This window comes from Chiloscyllium plagiosum, unplaced genomic scaffold (genome assembly GCF_037043375.1).
Source record: "Chiloscyllium plagiosum isolate Xiang-an unplaced genomic scaffold, Cpla_swu_hap1 HiC_scaffold_17, whole genome shotgun sequence".
In the NCBI taxonomy this organism is placed as follows: Eukaryota; Metazoa; Chordata; class Chondrichthyes; order Orectolobiformes; family Hemiscylliidae; genus Chiloscyllium; species Chiloscyllium plagiosum.
In genome coordinates, this window is record NW_028270155.1 from 75,936,215 (window position 1) to 75,956,087 (window position 19,873).

General features: G+C 45.0%; 1 protein-coding gene across 1 annotated transcript in view; it reads left to right on the forward strand.

Annotated features, from left to right (window-relative positions):
* hydin (HYDIN axonemal central pair apparatus protein) overlaps positions 1 to 19,873 on the forward strand; it is a 905,740-nt gene that overhangs the window by 546,163 nt on the left and 339,704 nt on the right. The window contains exons 28-31 of the mRNA XM_043707374.2: positions 118 to 255; positions 1,639 to 1,816; positions 7,181 to 7,311; positions 7,739 to 7,869. Of these exons, the coding sequence (XP_043563309.2) occupies positions 118 to 255; positions 1,639 to 1,816; positions 7,181 to 7,311; positions 7,739 to 7,869 (578 nt within the window). The remainder of the gene's footprint in view (positions 1 to 117; positions 256 to 1,638; positions 1,817 to 7,180; positions 7,312 to 7,738; positions 7,870 to 19,873) is intronic.

Genomic DNA, 19,873 nt, shown 5'->3' on the forward strand with positions numbered 1-19,873 from the left:
GGGCACTTTGCCACAAGAGAAAGACGACACTGCTGACTGTACTGTGCTTCAAGGCTGTGAGATAGTCTATCCATTTGATTCAAGAAATATAACCTTTGCTTTCTTTTCTTCTTCTAGCTATTTAGCCTTGTTGCTGTGGCTGAACTAACCCTGATGAATACTGGAAAAGTGGGATTTGACTTCACTGTTTTGCACCTTGACCAGACGGCTAAGCAAGAGCCTGTACCAGGAGTGCCACTTGTTACTCCTTGCTCGGTTAGTGCTTTCTCTTATGATTGTTGATTGTGAAGATAAGGGAACTATGAGGTGAGGGCAAAATGAACATTGTTCCTGCAGGAGATGTCTTATTGAAGATGCTGTCACTGCACCTTAATTTGTTTGTTACCTCTGTCATGGACTAGGCCAGTCCCCCTCAAAATACTTAAAGAAAATAGCCTGGGCCCTAACTTGGCTAGTTTTTTTAAGCAGATGTAAAGTGGATATTCCAGGAGTGCTGCAGCTGACCCAGCCAATTACTTTTAAACAAAACAGAATTTATTTACACGATTACCGAATGAAACACAAACAAAAAAGAACAGAATACAGAATAATAACCTATCCGAAAACCCAACTGGTTATCCCAGCTTAACGATGCTGTTCAAAATACTTGCAATCCACATAAACACCCCTTTGCACAAAAAAGGAAAAATCCAACACAGGTTCTTGTAGGAGAGATGTCAGAGAGAGGGAGGATCAGCATGGACCTGCTTCTTTGTGTCCAGCAGCTTCACAACTGACTGACTGCTTTCAGTGAACAGCCAAACTGCTAAAACCAAACCAAAGAAAAGCTGGGCTGGGAGAACTGGCTACTCCCCTTTCATGGTACTAGTGCTTTTAAAAAATTGAAAGCATTCTCAAGTAGTTAAACCCAGACTTATCAGAATCGCGGCTTTTATGACCTATCTGAAAAAAAAGCCAAGGGCAGCATAACCTTATTAAAGGAGCAGCATCGTCACTCCTTTGATAAAGGATTTATCAGATGGTGACCATGGAGGTGATCCTTGTCTGTACTTTGTTGCCACATTGAGTGCAATAGTCAATTATCTATTTATATGATGTATAAGTCATTCACAGATAAATAGATCATCGGCAATTTTGGGGAACAAAAAAAAACTAGAATACAAATAACAGTTGCAGATAACACTTGGTGGGTCTTGCTGGTATCTGTGGAGAGAAACACAGGCTGTTAACAATGGGGTTCTCAGGTTGTGTGCTTGTTTCAAGTTACCTGGGAGTAGCATGGCCTGTAGCTCTCCATTAATCTCGCCATAGCAACACCTTAGCCAATCAGAATCAATTAATCAACTCCCTCTGCTCAGCTCTTCTCTGACAGTGTAACATATTGTGATCATCTGAAATTTGGCATTCTTGCATTGTCTTGATAAGTGCAAGATGAAAATGTTCAGGAACAAGTCTCTCTTTTCAGAAATATTCATGCTGCACTCCCAAGTGACAATTTTAACGATGTTTTCTGACTTTTAAACATTCACTGTAATCACCCAAATTTTCTAATGTTGGTGGCTCTATTATTGATACAGCACCACTTATTTTCATTAACATTAGAGTGTTTTATTCCTCTGCAATCAACTGTCATTTTAGGGTTACATTGCAGCAAATTCGGAGCAGAAGCTGAAGGTTTCTTATTTGCCTGGAGTACCAGAGGCCTTTCATAAGAGCTTTGAGATTCAAGTCTCTTACTTTGAACCTGAGAGTATTAGCCTGAAGGGGGAAGGAATCTTTCCCAGAATCTACCTGGATCTCCCGAGAAACATAAAAGGTATGGCCTTAACTTTCAGCTAGTTCTTTAAATTAAAAGTAAATGCAATGCTGGTACAAAACAAACAGCAAACAAATACAACAGTTTCACAGTTTATAAGTGTTCCACTATTCAGTGTGATCATTTGTAATCTATAACTTATGTCCTCATAGCCACATTGCCCCATATCCCTTCATGCTTTCTTTTCACATAAATCTGTCAAGGTCACTAATAAAATTAGCATTCAATATTCCAAGAATTGCCATCTGTGAAGGGCAACTCCAAACTTCTACTATTCTGTTTCTTATTTTTGCCCCTAAAAGGTCTGAGTCTGGTTATTAGACCTAGTCCAGAATTCATAAGAACTGGAAATAGTTTCTCTCTGCTCAATTTGTTTGCCTTAAAACTTGAAAACCTCACTGAAATCACTGTTCAATATATTAACTTTCAGGGAGTGCAATTTTAGTTTATATAATACATTCTCATAATTTAGTTCATGATATAATTCTTGTAAATCTATGTTGCATTCTCTTGTTTTGTCTGCCCCACAGTGTGTTATAACTTACATCTAGCAAAGAAACTGCAAGTCAACTCTCAATAGTAATAAACGGTAATATTTAACACCATTAATATTAATATAATGAAATACTCTACAAACTAACAATTCACATTATAAATCTAAACAACAAGTGGATGGTCATGTACCACCACTCTAGGTCTTGGCCTTGATCCACATGGTGATGATTGTCTGGTCTTCTCCTGCTGGTGGTCCCAAGTATGTGTTCTCTTCATGATGGGTGGGCTCGAGTTACTGTACTAAGAATGGTGTTGTGGCGATTCTTACACTTAGAAGTCTTTGCACCCTTTTGGGAGGGTCTTTGATGTCCTCCAGGAGATCGATCAGGGCTTGATCAGCCTGATCAATCGGATTCAACCAGGCATTGACGTATTGATGGCGAGGTGGTCCTTGAGCATCTACTCCTGGAATTTGTCGGGAGCACGTAGGTCAAGTAGCTCTCTCCAAATAAGAGTGTGAGGCGCCCCGTGTCTAGTAAACAACTCGATGTTTCTGATTGTCATGGGGATGTCATTTCAGGTCGATTCCGTTCCATTCAAATTCAGGTATATTATATGGTCTGCAGCTGCTGAGTCAATTGCGTAGTGTCTGTCTGTAGCTGCAGCCTGTTTGGATTCTACAGCATGTTTATTCCAGAGTCTTTGAGCACAGTCACTTTTGATCAAGGTGTGTCTGAATTTCCCAACATGCATCGTTTATTGTCCATTTCTCATAAAGCCATCATTTTCAGCGGCCCATCCGGCTGCACCCTCCAAGACCAGTGTATCCTTTCTTGGTGACCAGTACTGGAGGTATGATTCATACAGGGCTTTGTATAGCTACAGCAAAATTTCAAGCTACCTATATTCTTTCTTGTTAGTAATAAGGCCAGTAGTTCTTTTTCATTAGTCTCTGTTTATGAAATCTTACTGTGTATCTTGTCACTGATGTCTCTTTGGACTTCCATGATTTCTTATTTTGAAAGCCTTGCTATTCAAACGTATCTGAGTCCAAAGTGGATGAACTCTTATTTCCTGACACTGAAAACCATTTGCCACAGTTTTACCCATTTCCTGAATTAATCAGAATCTTTGTGCAATATTAAGCTTCTACCTACAATAGCGCAAAAATGCCTATCTGAATTTGTGCCTGCAATTCAATTCATTTGTTCATTATACTCTGGCAGCACGGTGGCTCAGTGATTAGCACTGCTGCCTCGCAGCTTCAGAGACCTGGGTTAAATTCCAGTCTCGTGTAAATGTCTGTGTGGAGTTTGCACATTTTCCCAGTGTCTGCGTGGCTTTCCACTGGGTACTCCAGTTTCCTCCCACAGTCCAAAAATGTGCAGGCTAGGTCGATTGGCCATGCTAAATTAACCATTGTGTGCAAGCTACGTGGGTTAGCCATAGGGAATGCAACGTTACAGGGGTGGGTCTAGATGGGATGTTCTTTGGAGGGTCAGTGAAGGCGTGAGGGGCTGAATGGCCTGCTTCCACATTGTAGGGATTCTATGAAATCTATTCTATCTATAATGATTTTTTTCTGACTCTCTTCAGTCATTTTGTGTGAGAAGTTGAACAGTAGTCATACCGAAACAGAATCTTGCAGAACTACACTATGTAGATTCCCTGCCTATAAATGGTAAACCTTTGCCATGAGATGTGAGGCAGTTGGTTGTTAACATCTGTGTGGCAGTACCATGTGAAACAATCATTATAATAACTGTCTGTACAGCGGATTCTTATAATGTGCCTCGGAATAAATGTGAGATGTAATAATTAGTCTAAATGCCAGAATGCCCAACAGCACGTGTGCAGACGGGGCCTGTGATGTCATTTTGCCATGACATGGTATTTGTTGTCAGGTAGCATTTCTGCATATGTATATACTGAGGACAGTCTGATAAACTGTTTGCTGTGACAGGTTTTCCTTCTGTTAAAAAGACAGCCTCCCACAACTGACAACCTATTAAGATCTCCTAGTTTTTAAACACACAGAAAGCAGAAACCCAGTAATCAAGTCAGGGAATCATTGATCTATGAACAGCCTGCTGTGTGCAACAGGCCCGTTCCAGTCATTATTTACAATAACTGGGACATTGCAAAGCACCCAGTAAAATCAAGGAGCTGTTTCTTTGCACAACTTTGTAAATTCTAAAGTTCATGCTGAAATATTTTAATGATCATTGCAGCAGGAAGTAAAATGTCAAATGCTCAGAAATTGACTCCACCATGCAGTATTGCTTTATGGGCAATGCCACCTTTCTTTCAGGCAGTTGAGGATTCGCTGCCAAACTGTGCATGTGCGCCATCTCTGTAGTAATGCAGCCAATATGGGATAATCGATTTTATGTATGTATATCCTCCAAAGATGCAGTAAGAAAAGATTAATTAAAAATCATGCTGTGCAGAGTCTCTTGTGGAAGCGCAACCATAATATAGAATTCTTAATTCAGATAGTGCAAAGCAGTTAAATCCAAAACTAATGTCCTAAATCTAAATAAAGAGATCTATTAAGGGTATTCGGCATGAATTGGCAAGGATGGATGGAGAAATCTTACTGAGGGATTGACAATGGATAGGCAATGGTGCATACTTAAAGAATGTGTGAATGAATTACAACAATTCTGTCTGTCAAAGGAAAGGGGAAAGTTGGCTAAACTATGGCTTACAAAGAAATTAGGGATAATGCTATTGCCAAAGAGGAGACATATAAGATTGCCAGAAAAAGCAGCAAGCCTGAGGACTAGAAATTGAGCAATATAGGACAAGATATTTGATCAAGAGAGAGAAAGTTGAGTATGAGAATAAAGTTGCAGGGAACATGAAGACTGACAGTAAAAGCTTCTATAGATAGGTGAAGAGAAAAAGATTAGTAAATTGAATGCAGGTCCGTGGCAGTCAGAAGCTGTGTAAATTATAATGGGGAACTAAAAAATGGCAGAAAAATAGAAAATGCGATTTGATCTGGCTTCACAAAAGAGGGCCCAGATAATCTCCAAGAAATAGAATCCCTACAGTATGGAAACAGGTCCTTCAGGCCAACACTGACCCTCTGAAGAATAGGTCACCCAGACCCATTCCCCTACCCTATATTTACCCCTGACTAATGCACCTAACACTCAACTGAGCACGGCCAATTCACCTGACCTGCACATCTTTGGACTGTGGGAGGAAACCGGAGCAAGCCCACGCAGACACGGGGAGAATGTGCAAACTCCACACAGACAGTCACCCGAGGCTGGAATCAAACCCAGCTCCCTGGTGCTGTGAGATAGCAGTGCTAACCACTGAGTGACTGTGCCATCCAGAAATATTAGGATCTAGTGAGAGAGTTAAATTGAAGGAAATAAAATGGTGTCGGGAAAATTAAAGGCTAATAAATCTCCAGGGCTACATAATCTACATCCCAGAGTACCAAAGGAAGTGACCCTGAAAATATTGGATGTATTAGTCGTCACCTTCCAAAAGTGTATAGACTCCGGAGCAATTCCTACAGATTGGAGGGTGACAAATGTAAGTTCACTATTTAAAAAGGCAAAAGAAACAGAATTACAGATCTGTTAGCCTAACATTGATAGTGGGGTAAATACTAGAGTCTGCTATCAAGATTTGGAAAGCATTAATAGTTTTGGACAAAGTCCAATTTGTGCTTAACAGGTCTATTGGAGTTTGTTTTGAGGATGTACAATACAATCTGGCTAAATGTGAAGTTATACATGTTGGTGTCAACAAACAGAGTGGACGAATATTGTTAAAATGGTGATATATTGGGAAGTGTGGATGTTCAAAGGGATCTGAGTGTTCTTGTACACCAGTCAATGAAAGTAGACAGGCATTTGCAGCAAGCAATTAGGACATCAAATAGAATATTGGCCTTCATCACAAGATTATTTGAGTTGAGAATTAGAGATGTTGTATCGCAGTTATATATAGCTTTGATGAGACCGCACCAGTAATATTGCATGCAGTTTTGGTCTCCCTACCTAAGAAAGGATTTACTTGCCATAGAGGGATTGCAGCAGAGGTTGAAATTGGGAATAGTAAAACTGTAGAATGAGGAGTGATTGGTTTAAGTGGGCCGAAATTTAACAGAATTTAGAAGGATCTGATTGAAATGTTTTCCCTGTTTGGAGAATCTAGAACCAGGGGCTCACAGTTGCAGGGCACAGGTAGACTATTTAGGACTGAGATGAGGAAATAATTCTTCACTCAGAGGATAGTGAGCCTGTGGAATTCTCTACCATAGAAACCTGTCGAGGTGAAGTCACTGAATATATTAAAGATGGAGATTGATATATTTTTAAATTTTAAAGGTATCAATGGGTATGGGAAAAAGCAGGAAGATGATATTGAGGTAGAGGATCATCTATGGTTATATTGAATGGTGGACCAGGCGCAAAAGGCTGAATAGCCCACTTCTGCTCTTAGTTTCAATATTTTAATGATTTTGTTCAATTTGATTTTGTTCCTAATGTCCACGCAGGGTAGATCTTAGTATGCAACATAAAATCCAATTAAAAGTGCTAAATGCTATGCCTAAAGATTTGCTAAATAACTCCCCAAAAAAGTGTCAGTTGCCAACATGCACTTAAAATTACCGGTATCTTCAATGTGTCAGGATGAGGTTCTGTATGTGTCATTTAACAAAATTGTACACCAACTCTACAGAATGTCATTTCTTTTGTGATTTTTTTTCCGCGTAATGGAGTTTCAGAGTAGCAGTGCAAAATTTCTAAACGTTTCAGTGTTGTGAAGACTTACAAACAGGAATAGACTGGAAAGAATAGGATTGTATTTTATGTTTGATAAGAACTTTATTACCAACAGGGAATGAAAAGTATGAGGCACTGCTGAAAGAGGCAAGAGAAGCATTAGAGAGAGAAACAACTGAAGGAAACCTGCTCAGCCGTCCTGAAACCATAGCAGGAGAATTGGGTGCAGCCAACACACTCTCTTCTGTAAGTCGATCTCATTCTTAATTACGTGATCGCAAAAGGTGTTTTATAGAATTGTTTTACATCAAGACAACCTGGAATGGAAGGCAGTTGGCGATAAATCCTGATTCCTGATGAAGGGCTTTTGCCTGAAAAGTCGACTCTCCTGCTCCTCGGATGTTGCCTGAACCGACTGTGCTTTTCCAGCACCACTCTCTCGAAGATAAATCCCTTCGCTGCAGCACAACACTTAAGTTACTTTCCATTTTTCCCTTTCAGTTTTTCCTTTCTTCATTGGACTGCAGTTGCCTAACCCTCAGTGTGGCTTGCCCAAATGATTGTGCCTCTCTCACTGAAATGCAGTTAGTTATGGATATTGATTTACAAATGCTTTTCTTTTGAAGATATTGTGTACTTATTGATGGATTTTCTCTGTTTCTGACCTTCACAGTATGACACCCTGCTGCAGATGGAGGCTGATCGCTTACTAATTAAGGAGTGCAGTCTGGCACAAGATTTACTTCTTTCTTCTCACAGCCCTTCACCTGGGTCAAATCAACGTGCACACAAAGGTGTATCCAGGTAGGAATACTGCAATTCTAATCCTACTCCATTAACTACCATTCATGCTCACCATTAATTTTCCCTCTCTCTCAGGTCAACACACTGTTTTTGCAAATTTTCCCTACAAAAGCAAACAAAAAGCATGTTCTATTTGATGAGATATTCATCTCCATCTCAAATGGACATAAAATCTCTAATGTTATTATGTCGATCAGGGCAGAAGTTACACCTGGAGTCCTTGTCAATACTTTTCCGTCAAACAATATGCTTCCTCAGGTAATCTGATCATGACAATATTGCTGGAACTTTGCTGTACACAAAGTTGCTGATCATGTTTCCTATGACACCATGGGAGCTGCACTAGAAATGCAGTTTACTAGCTGCAAAATATTTTTTATTATGTTGAGTCATGCAGGGTGCAGTGTGAGTATTATGACAAGATGAGAAGGAGTGAATTAGCTCTTTTCTTTTGAATCTTCTTGGTCAGTTTCAACAGTTGTTCAAGTTATTTTTAGCACGGGACTAGATCTTTGCCCAGTTAAAAATAAGACCTTAAGAAATAGGAACAGGACTAGGATATTCAGCCCCTTGAGCTTGCTCTGCTATTAGTAAGGAGCCAATCACAAGGGGTGGGTGGGTGGGTGGGGTGTGTGTGTGGGGGAGGGGGGGAGAGGTGTATGTGTGTTTAGAAAAGAACAAGTTTATTGCTGTACCTACATCCTATGATCTTCTGGAAAAAAAGTGGAATTTGAGGATTAACAGATAAAGCATGCTCTTATTGAGTGGCAGAGCAGACTTGATTGGCTAAGTGGTCTCTTTCTGCTCCTTGTCTCTTATGGTCTTATTACTGAAGGAACATAATAAGGACACAACATCAAGCTTGTGGCCATCGTGTGGTCACTACGTACACTCACAATCTTTCACACACTCACAGACACACACAGACATGAGCACGCACGTTAAAAAGGGAATAATATCCAAAGCAAAATAAGCATAGAAGAACATACAGTTTCAATTGCTTTGGCTCCGCGAGAGATGAGATTTCAACCTGCGACCACAGTTAGTCAACTGGTTTCTTGAATCTTGATTCAAAGAGCAATACAGGATGTTCTGCTCGCACTATAGAAAATTGCACTATGGGAAACCGTTATAGAAAATCGCGCTATAGAAGATCGCTAATAGAAAATTGCAGTAGGTTCAGTAGAAAGTTTGCGCTATCTAAGCAACATCCACGATTCGTCAATTGCGTTATAGCCAACTCTTGCTGACGAAATGTGCATGATAGCAGAACAATCCATAGTCTGAGTTTTTATAATTGTGCAAAAAAGCAAGTTGTTATTTCCTATCTTTGCATCTGCAGACCTCTTCCTAGAGACTAGGAATGTAAGGAAAGGACAAAAACTAGGGACTCCATATCTCTGGTCCAGAGATGTCTGAAAGGAATGGTTAAAGTATTTGTCAATTGCCTATGCTGGCCTGTAAATTCCTTATTATTTGCCATTTGTGGGAATATAACAAAGCTTGATGCTATAGAACATAGAAGAATACAGCGCAGTACAGGCCCTTTGGCCCTCAATGTTGCGCCGATCCAAGCCCACCTAACCTACACTAGCCCACTATCCTCCATATGCCTATCCAATGCCCGCTTAAATGCCCATAATGAGGGAGAGTCCACCACTGCTACTGGCAGGGCATTCCATGAACTCACGACTCGCTGAGTAAAGAACCTACCCCTAACATCTGTCCTATACCTACCACCCCTTAATTTAAAGCTATGCCCCCTCGTAATAGCTGACTCCATACGTGGAAAAAGGTTCTCACGGTCAATCCTATCTAAACCCCGAATCATCTTGTACACCTCTATCAAGTCACCCCTAAACCTTCTTTTCTCCAATGAAAACAACCCCAAGTGCCTCAGCCTTTCCTCATACGATCTTCCTACCATACCAGGCAACATCCTGGTAAACCTCCTCTGCACCCGTTCCAGTGCCTCCACATGCTTCCTATAGTATGGCGACCAAAACTGCACACAATACTCCAGATGCGGCCGCACCACAGTCTTAGACAACTGCGGAGAAAGTGAGGTCTGCAGATGCTGGAGATCAGAGCTGAAAATGTGTTGCTGGAAAAGCGCAGCAGGTCAGGCAGCATCCAGGGAACACACGGCGTGACATCGAACAATTCTTCTGCCGCCTTCGCCTCCGTGCCTACTTCTTCAACCAAGACTCTCGCCCACCCTCTAACGACCCCTTCTCACGCCTCCAACACACCCCATCCACCTGGACACCCCGTGCTGGCCTCCTACCTGCCCTCGACCTCTTCATAGCCAACTGCAGCCGCAATATTAACTGCCACCTGAACTCCCCCACCCCTCTCACCCACTCCAACCTCTCACCCTCGGAACGCGCAGCCCTCCACTCACTCCGTTGCAACCCCAACCTCACTATCAAACCAGCAGACAAGGGAGGCGCGGTAGTAGTTTGCCGCACCGACCTCTACACCGCTGAGGCCAAACGCCAGCTCGCAGATACCTCCTCCTACTGCCCCCTTGACCATGACCCCACCCCCCACCACCAAACCATCATCTCCCAGACCGTCCATAACCTCATCACCTCAGGGGACCTCCCATCCACCGCCTCCAACCTCATAGTCCCACAACCCCGCACCTCCCGCTTCTACCTCCTGCCCAAAATCCACAAACCTGACTGCCCCGGCCGACCCATTGTCTCCGCTTGCTCCGGCCCCACCGAACTCATCTCCGCATACCTCGACACGGTCCTGTCCCCCTTAGTCCAAGAACTCCCCACCTACGTTCGGGACACCACCCATGCCCTCCACCTGCTCCATGATTTTCGCTTCCCCGGTCCCCAACGCCTTATCTTCACCATGGACATCCAGTTCCTGTACACCTCCATCCCCCATCACGAAGGATTCAAAGCCCTCCGCTTCTTCCTTTCCCGCCGTACCAACCAGTACCCTTCCACTGACACCCTCCTTCGACTGACCGAACTGGTCCTCACCCTGAACAACTTCTCTTTCCAATCCTCCCACTTCCTCCAAACGAAAGGAGTAGCCATGGGCACCCGCATGGGCCCTAGCTATGCCTGCCTCTTCGTAGGATATGTGGAACAGTCCATCTTCCGCAACTACACTGGCCCCACCCCCATCTTTTCCTCCGATACATCGATGACTGTATCGGCGCCGTCTCGTGCTCCCATGAGGAGGTTGAACAGTTCATCCACTACACCAACACCTTCCACCCCGACCTCAAATTCACCTGGACAGTCTCAGATTCCTGCCTCCCCTTCCTCGACCTTTCTATTTCTATCTCAGGCGACCGAATCAACACGGACATCTACTACAAACCGACCGACTCCCACAGCTACCTGGACTACACCTCCTCCCACTCTGCCCCCTGTAAAAATGCCATCCCATTCTCCCAATTCCTTCGTCTCCGCCGCATCTGCTCCCAGGAGGACCAGTTCCAAAAACGTACAACCCAGATGGCCTCCTTCTTCAAGGACCGCAATTTTCCCCCCCGACGTGGTCGACGATGCCCTCCACCGCATCTCTTCCACTTCCAGCTCCTCCGCCCTTGAGCCCCACCCCTCCAACCGCCACCAGGACAGAACCCCACTGGTCCTCACCTACCACCCCACCAATCTCCATGTACAGCGCATCATCTGCCGTCATTTCCACCACCTCCAAACGGACCCCACCACCAGGGATATATTTCCCTCCCCTCCCCTATCAGCGTTCCGTAAAGACCACTCCCTCCGTGACTCCCTCGTCAGATCCACACCCCCCACCAACCCAACCTCCACTGCCGGCACCTTCCCCTGCAACCGCAGGAGGTGCAAGACTTGCGCCCTCACCTCCCTCCAAGGAGACTTCCATATCCGCCACAAATTCACCTGCACCTCCACACACATCATCTATTGCATCCTCTGCACCCGATGTGGCCTCCTTTATATTAGGGAGACAGGCCGCCTACTTGCAGACCGTTTCAGAGAACACCTCTGGGACACCCGGACCAACCAACCCAACCACCCTGTGGCTCAACACTTTAACTCCCCCTCCCATTCCACCAAGTATATGCAAGTCTTTGGACTCCTCCATCGCCAGACCACAACAACACGACAGTTGGAGGAAGAGCGCCTCATCTTAGATTAGATTAGATTACTTTACAGTGTGGAAACAGGCCCTTCGGCCCAACAAGTCCACACCGACCCGCCGAAGCGCAACCCACCCATACCCCTACATTTACCCCTTACCTAACACTATGGGCAATTTAGCATAGCCAATTCACCTGACCTGCACATCTTTGGACTGTGGGAGGAAACCGGAGCACCCGGAGGAAACCCATGCAGACTCGGGGAGAACGTGCAAACTCCACACAGATAGTCGCCTGAGGCGGGAACTGAACCCGTGTCTCTGGCGCTGTGAGGCAGCAGTGCTAACCACTGTGCCACCGTGCCGCCCATCTTCCGCCTAGGAACCCTCCAACCACAAGGGATGAACTCGGATTTCACCAGTTTCCTCATTTCCCCTCCCCCCCACCTTGTCTCAGTCAAATCCATCGAACTCAGCACCGCCTTCCTAACCTGCAATCTTCTTCCTGACCTCTCCGCCCCCACCCCAGTCTGACCTATCACCCTCACCTTGGCCTCTTTCCACCTATCGTATTTCCGACGCCCCTCCCCCAAGTCCTTCCTCCCTACCTTTTATCTTAGCCTGCTGGACACAATTTCCTCATTCCTGAAGAAGGGCTTATGCCCGAAATGTCGATTATCCTGTTCCCTGGATGCTGCCTGAACTGCTGCGCTTTTCCAGCAACACATTTTCAGCTCTTATACAACTGCAACATGATCTCAGGACTCCGGAACTCAATTCCTCTACCAATAAAAGCCAGTACGCCATATGCCTTCTTCACCGCACTATTTACCTGGGTGGCAACTTTCAAAGTTCTGTGTACATGGACACCAAGATCCCTCTGCTCATCCACACTAGCAAGTTTCCGACCATTAGCCCAGTACCCCATCTTTTTGTTACTGTGTGGTGGAAGTGGCTTAGGTGAATACCAGGCTTCAGTGAGAAAGGCAAGCAAGCTAAGATTCTTTTATATTTCTTACTGTAAAGGGGCAGAGATGGCAGTCAGGACAGTGGTGTGCTCCTCTTACCAGATGTGGGAGATCAGGGAGCAGTCTAGTGTCCCTCACAACTATGTCTACAGGCAGTGTAACTGGTTGCAGCTCCTCACAGTGTATGTTGTTTGGTTGGAGCGGCAGTTGGACACACTGCGGAACATATGGGGACGGACAGTATGATAAACACTAGTTACGGGCAGGCGTCACACCACAGCAGGTTCAGTCAGCTAAATGGATGACCACTAGGAGAGGCAGGCAGGTAGTACAGGAGTCTCCTGTGACTATTCCCCTCTCTAACAGGTATATCCTTTTGGACACTGTTGGGGGGATAGCCTCTCAGGGGAATCTAACAGTCGCAACCAGGCCTGTGGAACCACAACAAATATTTATCCCTGAGCCAACATCTAAAAATTATGACGTAGTCGTTTATTTAGATATTGTCAGTGCGACATTACTCCAAACAAATTGGCAGCAGCATTTCTGCCATTACAACAGTGACTGCAGTTCAAAAGTTCTGAATTTTTCAGCCAGAGTGTGGTGGGTCTGTGGAATTCGTTACCATGGAGTGCAGTGGACGCCAGGACATTGGGTGTCTTCAAGGCAGAGATAGATAAATGCTTGATCTCGCGAGGAGTTAAGGGCTATGGGGAGCGGGTGGGTAAGTGGAAATGAAATGCCCATCAGCCATGATTAAATGGCAGAGTGGACTCGATGGGCCGAATGGCCTTTCTTCCACTCCAGTGTCTTATGATCTTAATTGATTGCAAAGTGAGGTTGATAGAGATGTATCAATCTATATTTGTTACTTTTTTTTCCTTTGTATCTGCACTGCTTGGTTAATTCTTTCTGTCCATTTACCATAATCTTCTGCCTTGTGGCTGAAATTAGTACAAGCGCTGGCAACGCCTTGCAGTCCATATATAAGTGAATGAAAATTAGTCCCCGTAAGATATGATTATACATGTATAGAAATGTCAGTTGTTTAAGCTGATGCAGCATCTATCTATTATATCTATCTATATTCTCATCTATCTTTTGATATAAAATAAGCATCCACAAGGGCTGAGGTGTTATTTTATGAAACTTGGAATTTGAAGCAGTATTTTGCATATTTTCTTCGCAATTTTGTTAATTGCTATTTCTTTCACCTCAGGAATTTTTGTATTTAAATATCTAGCACTGCTCTGGTTTGTACACACTATTGAGGAAATGAGTTTCCCTGTGCGAATCCTTCTTCACCTGTGTTTATTGAAAGAAGAGGAGGGAAATTGAATGGATGTCACTGGTGGGAGACAGATCATTCTGCAAGGGAAGTACACCATACCTACCTTTCAGCCAATGTGCATACAGAGAGAGGTACTATTAGTAAAGGCCAGGCACAGGTGGCACATGAGCACCACTTCAGAAGAGAGTGATCTGCTGCAATTAACATACACCGGGAGACCGATGCTACCAGGGACTGAAATGAAGACTGCCATTTTAATCTTCCTCTCACCCATCTAGAGATGCTGCAATGCCATGTAGTGAGAAGCACAGCCATGTCCCCTTCTCACTGCTTTCACCTTCATCACCCATCAAAGGGGGCTTTGGATGGTTGCAGCATTTTTATACTTTGTTACAGTTTGCATGAATATCTTCCTATTCATTGTGACTAGCAAAGGCTGAAATAAGGGCACTAAGATGATTGTCAGTCATATGTGGCCACTTACCTTTAAGTATTTGGAATTCTTTAAATTAGTCCCTTGTACAGGGACTTCCCAATCCACTGTGATGAGATCCCAACACCAAGGCCTAACATGGACCAGGTACTTGGCCAATCTATAAGTGAGGCCTACTTACAAAATCATTGAGACTGAGACAGTAACACACAAACACTGGGTCACTGGTGACCTGATCACAGAACTTATGCCTAAGTGACATATCCCCCCCTAATAGCACTTGTTAATGGACAATGACTGGCAACACTCACATCCTTTACTGACTGAAAAAGCATATATTCTTACAACATTAACAATTGAAAAGCTCATTTAGTTAACTTAGTACACTCGCAAGGCATTGTGCTTTCATAAATCTAATGATTTTAATGTCCTTGGCTTAGTTAAATAATTATTTTATCTTGTACACTGAAGAAAATATGCTACTGAGAGTTCTGACATCGACAGCTTATACTGCAATCTCTGGCAACAGAAAAGTGCCAGATGGTATGCTGGGAGAGTAATTTACTATAATTAAAAGCCTCTTGTTTCTACATGTCCACATGCCACATGCTGCCTCAGAAACTGGGTCAGACAGCAGGAGGGTAAGATTATGCAGATGCTTTGTTCTCAATGCTCCGCTGTCAAAAATGGCAGCTGTGTTGGGATGGTAGAGGAAACCCATTCCTCACCAAGTATTAAAATAACTAGCTTCTTTGCTAGGCAGAATATTACCATGACTATTGTCATGATCTCCTTAGAGACTGATAACTTCTAAAAACAAAAATAATTTTCCAACAATAAGCAGAAATGAACAGAAGGCAGGATACCATGTTTTATGGCTTTTAATGCAATAAAGAAGCTAAAATCAATATAGGCTAAGCATTAGACTGAAGTATTAGTTTCTTCTTATTTTTTGTGATGAAAACATTCTTTCACATTGACTATTTAACATGTCCAATATATCCAATATTTACTTTAAAAAACACTTCTGCCAGACATGTGACATTTAAGATGAAGTTACAAGTCGCTCACAGCTTCCCAGCAGGTTCACTTCTCCCTCACATTGCAAGATCACACCTTTGGTTTTTGAAAATCATTCCTGTCAACCTGAGTATTCCAGAACTGACTTGTATCAGCAAAGACCATCTTGTTTCTAACATCTCCACAATTCACCTCTGTCTTACCCACCTACTTTTGAAAAGAAAGCCAATCTTTCCAAGCATTCTGCTGAGTTGTTAACATAGAAAAAAGTTTACACTCTGTTTCTCTATGTGGGTACCACTTCTTCAAAACCGTCCATCTCTTTGTGTCAAGGTATCTACACTGTCTCTTCATTTTCAATAGATTATTGCTTTGGGTTTCTTTCCAACATGACAAGCAGATTACAAGGGCCTATACCCAGGCAGAAGTTTAGTATTTCCCACATACCACCCTGTCCAACACATTCTGATTCACCCTAGATTAGAGGTGATATTTTGAAACAACCATCATATGAACCATTCAGTGTTCATAATACTAGCCTTTAGTTCACCAGCATTAACATGGCTTTGTCAGTCCTTGGTAGTATTTCTCCAGAATTTCCATGCTTTTAAATCATGATAAGCAACTGGCAAGCAGGAATATTAGTCCTTCTGAAGTAGAGAGTAATCCTTTCTGAAGTGCAGTGTGAGGGCTGTCTGAATTAATGTTGGCTTATTGCAGGTCAGACTGTGGGAAGGAACCTGTTGGATTTAGGGAAGCCAGTAAAGTATTTGAGAATGAGAGCAACTTAGTTTCAGTGAATGGCAGGGCAGGCTTGAGCCACTGAATGGTCTCTGCACATTCCTAATCCTCCTATGTAATCCTGTACATATTATGTTTATTTGTATATTGTTGAAACTTTATTGCTGGAACAGCACAGCAGGTCAGGCAGCATCCAGGGAACAGGAGATTCGACGTTTCGGGCACAGGCCCTTCTTCAGGAATGAGCAGAGAGTGTTCAGCAGGAGAAGATAAAAGGTAGGGAGGAGAGACTTGGAGGAGGGGAGTTGGAAATGTGATAGGTGGAAAGAGGTCAAGGTGAGGGTGATAGGTCGGAGTAGGATGGAGGTGGAGAGGTCAAGAAGAAGACTGCAGGTCAGGAAGGCGGTGCCGGGCTGGAGGGATCCGGCTGAGACAAGGTGGGGGGAGGGGGGATGAAGAAACTGGTGAAGTCCAAGTTCATCCCCTGCGGTTGGAGGGTTCCCAGTCGGAAGATAAGACGCTCCTCCTCCGACCGTCGGGTTGTTGTGGTTTGGCGGTGGATGAGTCCAATGACCTGCATATCCTCGGTGGAGTGGGAGGGGGAGTTGAAATGCTGTGCCACAGGTTGGTTGGGTTGGTTCGTCCGGGTGGCCCAGAGGTGCTCTCTGAATCGCTCCGCAAGTAGGCGGCCTGTCTCCCCAATATAGAGGAGGCCACACCGGCTGCAGCGGATGCAGTAGATGATGTGGGTGGAGGTGCAGGTGAATCTGTGGCGGATATGGAAGTTTCCTTTGGGGCCTTGGAGAGAAGTGAGGGGGGAGGTGTGGGCGCAAGTGTTGCACCTCCTGCGGTTGCAAGGGAAGGTGCCGGGAGTGGAGGTTGGGTTGGTGGGGGGTATGGATCTGACAAGGGAGTCGCGGAGGGAGTGGTCTCTACGGAAAGCTGATAGGGGAGGGGAGGGAAATATATCCTTGGTGCTGGGGTCTGTTTGGAGGTGGCGGAAGTGACGGCGGATGATGCGCTGTACATGGAGATTGGTGGGGTGGTAGGTGAGGACCAGTGGGGTTCTGTCCTGGTGGCAGTTGGAGGGGCGGGGCTCAAGGGCGGAGGAGCGGGAAGTGGAGGAGATGCGGTGGAGGGCACCGTCGACCACGTCGGGGGGGAAATTGCGGTCCTTGAAGAAGGAGGCCATCTGTGTTGTACGTATTTTGAACTGGTCCTCCTGGGAGCAAATGCGGCGGAGACGAAGGAATTGGGAGAATGGGATGGCGTTTTTACAGGGGGCAGGATGGGAGGAGGTGTAGTCCAGGTAGCTGTGGGAGTCGGGTGGTTTGTAGTAGATGTCCGTGTTGATTCGGTCGCCTGAGATAGAAACAGAAAGGTCTCGGAAGGGGAGGGAGGAGTCCGAGACTGTCCAGGTGAATTTGAGGTCGGGGTGGAAGGTGTTAGTGTAGTGGATGAACTGTTCAACCTCCTCGTGGGAGCACGAGGTAGCGCCGATACAGTCATCAATGTAGCGAAGAAAAAGATGGGGGGTGGGGCCAGTGTAGTTGCGGAAGATGGATTGTTCCACATACCCTACGAAGAGGCAGGCATAGCTGGGGCCCATGCAGGTGCCCATGGCTACTCCTTTTGTTTGGAGAAAGTGGGAGGATTGGAAAGAAAAGTTGTTCAGGGTGAGGACCAGTTCGGTCAGTCGAAGGAGGGTGTCGGTGGAAGGGTACTGGGTGGTACGGCGGGAAAGGAAGAAGCGGAGTGCTTTGAGTCCTTCGTGATGGGGGATGGAGGTGTACAGGGACTGGATGTCCATGGTGAAGATGAGGCGTTGGGGACCGGGGAAGCGGAAATCCTGGAGGAGGTGGAGGGCGTGGGTGGTGTCACGAACGTAGGTGGGGAGTTCTTGGACTAATGGGGACAGGACCGTGTCGAGGTATGCCGAGATGAGTTCGGTTGGGCAGGAGCAGGCTGAGACGATGGGTCGTCCGGGGCAGTCAGGTTTGTGGATTTTGGGCAGGAGGTAGAAACGGGCGGTGCGGGGTTGTGGGACTATGAGGTTGGAGGCGGTGGATGGGAGGTCCCCTGAGGTGATGAGGTTATGGACGGTCTGGGAGATGATGGTTTGGTGGTGGGGGGTGGGGTCATGGTCAAGGGGACGGTAGGAGGAGGTATCTGCGAACTGGCGTTTGGCCTCAGCGGTGTAAAGGTCAGTGCGCCAAACTACTACTGCGCCTCCCTTGTCAGCTGGTTTGATGGTGAGGTTGGGGTTGGAACGGAGGGAGTGGAGGGCTGCGCGTTCCGAGGGTGAGAGGTTGGAGTGGGTGGGAGGGGTGGGGGAGTTCAGGTAGCGGTTAATATCGCGGCGGCAGTTTGCTATGAAGAGGTCGAGGGCAGGTAGGAGGCCAGCACGGGGTGTCCAGGTGGATGGGGTGTGTTGGAGGTGGGAGAAGGGGTCGTCAGAGGGTGGGCGAGAGTCTTGATTGAAGAAGAAGGCACGGAGGCGAAGGCGGCGGAAGAATTGTTCGGTGTCACTCCGTGTATTGAATTCATTGACCTTATAATGTATTTGAACAGCACTTGATGGGATTATTGATGTTTTTTTTCGAGAAAGCCAAAGTATATATCAATGGCAGGACACTAGGAAGTCCAGAGAAACAGAACAATTTTGGGATACTTTTCCATAAATCCCTAAAGGTGTCTGGTTAGTAAAGTAGTTAAGAAGGCAGATGGGACACTCCTTTATTAGGCAAAGCATAGATTTTAAGAGCAGGAATAGGTATGTTGGCTAGGTCACAGCTAGAGTCCTATGTGTCATTCTGGTCTTCACACTTTCGGAAGGATGTGATTTCACTGAAGTGGGCGCAGAGGCTATTGAACAGGATGTTGCCTGAGATGGAGCATTTCAGCTCTGAAGGGAGGCTAGATTAACTCTGTTGATTTCTTTGAAGCAGAGCAGGTTGAGGAGGCATAGACATGTATAGGATTATGAAGGGCATAGACAAGGTGAATAGAAATCCGCTGTTCTCCTTGGATGAGTGGATCAACAATAAGTGGACATAATTTTAATAGGAAGGTAGGAGATTTAGTGGGGATTTGAGGAAAAGCTTTTCCATCCAGAGGATTGTAGATAGAGGTCTGGAATTCACTGCCTGGGAGGGTAGTTTAGGCAGCAAACTTCACAACCTTTAAAAAGCATTTCAATGAGCATTTAAAGTGAGACAACACTCAAGGCAACGTGCCTAATGCGGGCAAGTGGAACTGGTATCGACTTCGTGCAGCTTTGGCAGTAAAGTCATGATGGGCCAAAAGGCATCTTTTGTTGTGTTTGATTCTATAAGTATGCCACAACTCTATGCTGCAGAAGCAGTCCTACTGCCCAGTAATATTCTCTGCTCATCAAGAGAAGAATACGATCATTCTTTCTTTATATCTCTCTCAAATTCACAACTATGAACATGT